Source organism: Amphibalanus amphitrite, unplaced genomic scaffold, assembly GCF_019059575.1.
Source record: "Amphibalanus amphitrite isolate SeventyFive unplaced genomic scaffold, NRLGWU_Aamphi_draft 000486F_arrow, whole genome shotgun sequence".
In the NCBI taxonomy this organism is placed as follows: Eukaryota; Metazoa; Arthropoda; class Thecostraca; order Balanomorpha; family Balanidae; genus Amphibalanus; species Amphibalanus amphitrite.
Window position 1 is genome coordinate 441,971 of NW_024881980.1, and position 5,274 is coordinate 447,244.

Sequence of the window (5,274 nt, forward strand, 5' to 3'; positions counted from 1 at the left end):
TTTGTGCAAGTTTGTCAGGGTTATGTGGTCATTGGCAGTCTTTTGTTTTTGTCCTCATCGATGTAGATTTACTTTTTGCAACCAATCAGCATCTATCTTGTTTTGTGAGTCGTGCCTCATATTTGTCGGTTACCTAAATCATTATGAGTCACTACAGAACATTGTTGTGATGTAAAACATTACATTTGGGGCTAGAATACCGTTTGAATCGGTGAATGAGATACACCTTTCGAAGGATCATGAGCTCAAATGACACGAGATAGTCGGCAGCTTCTTTGCGAATATGTTCAAAATCAAGTTTGTTTTTCATCGATTTTCCTGTAATTTTTCATGTCTGACTCGTCGCGCTGCATTCAGCTTCATATAGCACATTTCGAACTTTGTGAGCCATTTCGATAAATTTTGATATTTCAATAGCTTTAGCACTACTATTATAACGCACCATGGATATCGGTGCGCTTACACCAAGCGAGATAACCAGCTGTTACAACGGCTTGTCCGTCAACGTAGAACAACGAGCGATGCTGGAAAACTCACTCGCCAAACTACAGGCTGACAACAAGGCGAAGGAAATGAAGTTCTTAGGCTGCATCATGGGCATGGATGGGGACTACTTCTTGGCTCAAACTGTTGGAGAAGATGTACTCAGTGACCTGAAATATTTCTACAGGTGAGTTCGGATGAGTGAGTTATTTTCTCACTCCTGTGCTCTCGTCTTATACTTCATTGCTTGTCTTCTCTCGCCTGTCATTTTTGTATTTTGTTTGACTTGCTGACAATCTTCATCTGACCTCGCTGCTCTGTTTGTGCCAGCACCGACGGCTGCCACTGGAGCCTGCTGCAGGACTGCAACCCCAAGTTGGTGGCCGGTGCCAGCAAGGTGCGGGGCCGCTTCACCGGCGACCCGGCGCACGACTACGAGGGCGGTCCCGGCCACGGCGCCGGCCCGGCCGGCAGTCCGACCCGCTCCAGTCCGGACGAGGAGGCCGCCGCTCTCGGGGTATGTTGATTGGTGTAAATTGTGCTCAGCTGGCCTAGCTCAGGCCTCTGCTCATCAGCTGTGGCTGTGCTCACTAAGATTGGTGGCTCCATCACACTATTGGTTTCTGGTAGGCCTCTGCTCATCATCTGTGCTCGCTGAGATTGGTGGCTGTCAGCCAATCTGGGTATTACGTCATATTACTAACCTCTATTAAGAAAAAGAAAGAGAATGGTAAAGCTAGTTGCGTTGTTTCTTGTATTCATCCTTGAGCTCCGAGACTCGACGTTTGTTGAATTATTGATTTCGCCTACCGGCTGACACCTGCTCTTCATTCGTCTGATTTTAGCATCTGCTACCTGGTCCTGATCTGTTCTGAATTGGCCAGGCTTCTGATTACCTCTGTAGACCCTCTCTTACTCGACCCCGTCCCTCCCCAGCCAGTGATGAAGGAGGAGGACCGGCTGGCATTGACTAACTTCTATAGACCCTCTCTCACTCGACCCCGTCCCTCCCTAGCCCGTGGTGAAGGAGGAGGACCGACTGGCGTATGTGGTCCACCAGCTGTTCCACGAGACCGCCATTGTGCCGAGGAAGGCCCTGATGTATACCGCCTCCGGCACCGTCATCAAAAATCCGTCATTCAAAGGTACGGTTAACCTGGCGGCGGGTAATTTTACCAACGACGTGATAGTGTGTGTGTGTGGGGGGGGGGGGGGTATTAAGGGAGTTGAGCTAGAAGTGTGCAACGTGTAGTTGTTTGAAGAAATAAAGCGCTTAGTGTGTGAAAGAATGTATCTGAAAAATTTGAAGGATAGCTGTTGGCTGTTGCATAGTGATGCCTGTCATTGTGGTTTGAATTTGCAGTGTTGTCGATAGGAGTTTGCGATGTTTTCTTACTAGATTTGAGACAAATGTGCATGTTTCCATGTCCGCATCATGCTATGGGCTCACTTGAGGCCATCAAAGGGACTTGTTCTGGCACACTTTGCTTCTAATAGCGTTTCTTGTACTTCAACTGTAATATCTCGCGCAAGTTGAAACCGAATAGATAAACATCGCGGTCGCACGATTTGTAACCTTTCTCCGCTCGCCGAAGCCTTCTTCCCACTAACCATCTAACTCCCTAACCTCACTCTAGGTCTGAGCTCTGTGGAGGGGGACCAGCTCGAGTCTTACTTCCACCTGCGCGTCCCCGCCTCTGATCCTATGAGACGGACGGCCGCTGACGCAGATCTCACCATCGATTTCCTGGAGCCTCTCTCACAGGACCCTTTCAAAGGTGAGAGGCACGTCCGGAGGTGAGAGACCCGTGCAGAGGGTATCCTTTCTGATTGTAATAAATTGTGTAGAGATTAGAGACTCGGGAGAGACTTTTGCAAAGACCGGTTCAGACGTGAGAGATCCGTTCAAAGGAGGTACTCCTGCAGACATGAGAATCCCGTTCACGTAAAAAATAGTCAGATGTGAGTGGTTGGTAGATGAGTGAGAGCTCAGCCTGATCGGTCAGCGGCTGTGGTCGGCGATGACCCAGATGTGACTAGTGAAAGACGGTAGTTAGAAGTTGCATTAGAATACAGTACTCGAGTTAGGCCCTACCCACCCCTAGGCCCTAACACCCCTCCCCCTCCCGTCTCCACAGCGGCTTGGTCTGTGAGCCGGTGCCGGGGCGGTCTGGTAGTAATCCGAAACCACACCTGATCGGGCACCGTGACACTGACACCCCTATCCCATGACACTGACACCCCTGTCCCCTGACACTAACATCTTCCCCTCTCCTCCCCGTCAGCCGCTTGGTCTGTGAACCGCTGCCGGGGCGGCCGTCTGGTAGTAATCCGAAACCACACCTGGCCGGGGGCCGTGTTCTACCACCGTCTCGGCACCACCGACCACGGCTACTGCTACATGGGCACCGGCCAGCAGAACCTGGACGTGCCGTTCATGCTGCCGTCCTCGCGACCGCCGCCGCCGCCCGGACTCGTCATTGATGTGAGAACTGGGGAGGGGAAGGGGTGGTAGGACGAGTTTTTAGGGTGAGTGAGAGTGAGTTTGAGGCCCTGATGTGTTTGATTTGAGGAGGCAAGCTTTGAACTTCATTCTTATTTGGCTGACAGTTGCGTTCAAACTTCTTAAATCACGATGAAGTTATCAATTTTAACATCAGTATTTTTCATTTCATTGACTGATTGGAGTGCGTCTATTTATTCGTAGTTTCGTCACGAAACTATCGGTGGTGATTGAAAAAAAAAAATGTTCTGTGTCATTCATTTCCTAAGCACCAGTAAAACGCCTTTTGAGCGAAGAACGAGCGAGCGAGATAGTGAGCCCTGCACGTGCGGAGAGGTGAGAGGGTACTTCCAACGGGCTTGCGCAAAGCACCCTTCTAACCGGTCGCTAGCGGTGTACCAAATTTGAACGCAATCGGCCCAGCCGTTCCTGAGATCTGGAAGCGGCATTCTGCACGTGCGCACGTGCAAACGGGGTCCAAACTGACTTTTGCACGGCACCCTACTAGCTGGTCTCCAACCGTGTACCAAATTTGAGCGCAATCGGCCCAGCCGTTCTCGAGATCTGGAAGCGCCTCCTGCACGTGCGCACGTGCAGTAGCACCTTAACCGCAACACATGGGAATGCATTGCCTGGTGGGTGCCTACCTGTATGCCAAGTTTCAGCGAAATCGCCCCAGTAATTACCGAGTTATTAAAATGGGAACAAATTTGACACCCCTTATTGTTGTATTTTGCACGTGCACTGGGGGTGACCCACATGCATCGAGAGTATCCTATTTTTGGTAGAAGGGATGCTGCTACCCTACAAAAATTACCGCAACTCAATCGCCCAAGCGGCTGCTGAGATATGAGCCTCTCCAAATCATTACTTTTGCAAAACAGCTTGAACACCCTTGACTTTTCACGTGGCACGTGCCACGACGGTCACTGAGATGTATCAAAAGTAATCAATTACGGGGTAGAAGGGATGGGGCTACCCAGCAAAAAAGACCGCAGGCCAATCGGTCCAGCGGTTGCTGAGATATATCATATAAGCCTCTCAAAAGCGTTACAGGCCGGGCCGGGCCGGGCCGCTCATACTGAGATTTTTCCGTTATATTGAAAAGACTCGCTTCGCTCGCTGCGCTCGCTCGCTCGTAACAATCCATTTCCTATCGGTTCTCAACTGCTCTCCCTGGCACCAACTAGTCACAGTGGCGCCCTCGTTAGTAGTTCCTTCGTTCTACACGTTGGCTGGGATCCTACCCGCCTGACCACAGCAGCAGCAGTGTCGCCATTTGTCCAGACTGCTCACTCTAGCCTATCCCTGCACTGATCTTACCCTTCCCACCATCTCGTCCTCAACAGGGAGACATTGAGGACGACGAGGAAGAGGGCGGTGAGGAGGAAGGCGAAGAAGAGGAGGAAGAGGAGGGTGAACCGGAGGAAGAAGCAGACGAGGCTGCTAAATTAGAAGAGGAGGACGTCACTGAAAAGCCGGAGGGAGACGCGGGCGCCGAGCCGGGCGCCGAGCCGGGCGCCGGTGAAACGCCCGAGGAGGGCGACGAGCGGGGTGCCGCCGGCGAGGGAGACGCCCCTGACGCAGAGGCCGCCCCCGGAGACGAGGCCAGTCCGACGGAGGAGGGCGACACGCCACCGGAGTAGGGCAGAGCTGGTGATGGGGAAGAGGAGGAGAAGGACAAGGAGTGTCAGAGGTAAAGAGAGACAAAGAGAGTCACTAACCTCATTGAAAGGCTAGTGACGTATGTGGAAAGCTTGTGGAAAGCTTGATAATACGGTGCACGAGTAAGCGGAATTTTCGAAAGAACGGTAGGATTGTTTTAAAGGTCCGGCCATGAACGATGGCACGGCGATGCGATTGAAGTATCAAGTGATTCACTAGACAGTACTCTCAAACTACTGTTCCCTGTGTACGGGAATACTATGTCAGGCAGTTTGGCTAATCTGTCAGGCTAAAGATAATTGTTGCAATTTATTAATATTTAATGTGTGGTTAGGCGCTTTCGAACAGGTTATGGCGAAATCTGACAATAAAACGGGCAGGAAAACTTGGTCTCAAATGAGCTGTTCCCCTCACCCTCTCATGGATCTCTGCGAGCTTACGCTGTTATCATATTTGTAACGGTACAATTACTGCTTGAAGCCGCATGCCACATACCTACCTTTAAAAGTGCTGGTTGTTCGTACGTGCGCTGTTTAAATTGAAGCCTACATACTTAGGCCTGTCACTCCCCAATGATAACCTGCTGCTCGTGTAGCCATTTGAGCGACAGAATCTCATGGATC

At 51.0% G+C, this 5,274-nt stretch overlaps 1 protein-coding gene across 1 annotated transcript; it reads left to right on the plus strand.

The window, feature by feature from the left end:
- Positions 1-5: 5 nt before the first annotated feature.
- On the plus strand, positions 6-5,036 carry LOC122392430 (radial spoke head protein 9 homolog). Its single transcript, XM_043387255.1, has 6 exons — positions 6-670; positions 814-1,000; positions 1,499-1,628; positions 2,121-2,261; positions 2,769-2,968; positions 4,336-5,036. Exons 1-6 carry the CDS (start codon positions 444-446, stop codon positions 4,630-4,632), a joined length of 1,182 nt encoding a protein of 393 aa, XP_043243190.1. The 5' UTR covers positions 6-443; the 3' UTR covers positions 4,633-5,036.
- The last annotated feature ends 238 nt before the right edge of the window (positions 5,037-5,274 follow it).

What these genes read in the sequence shown, in the direction of transcription:
- LOC122392430 (XM_043387255.1), top strand. Translation starts at nt 444, where the DNA reads ATGGATATCGGTGCGCTTACACCAAGCGAGATAACCAGCTGTTACAAC. An exon ending in CAAAAATCCGTCATTCAAAG is followed by an intron (nt 1,629 to 2,120) that starts GTACGGTTAACC and finishes ACCTCACTCTAG; the next exon opens with GTCTGAGCTCTGTGGAGGGG. An exon ending in CTCACAGGACCCTTTCAAAG is followed by an intron (nt 2,262 to 2,768) that starts GTGAGAGGCACG and finishes CCTCCCCGTCAG; the next exon opens with CCGCTTGGTCTGTGAACCGC.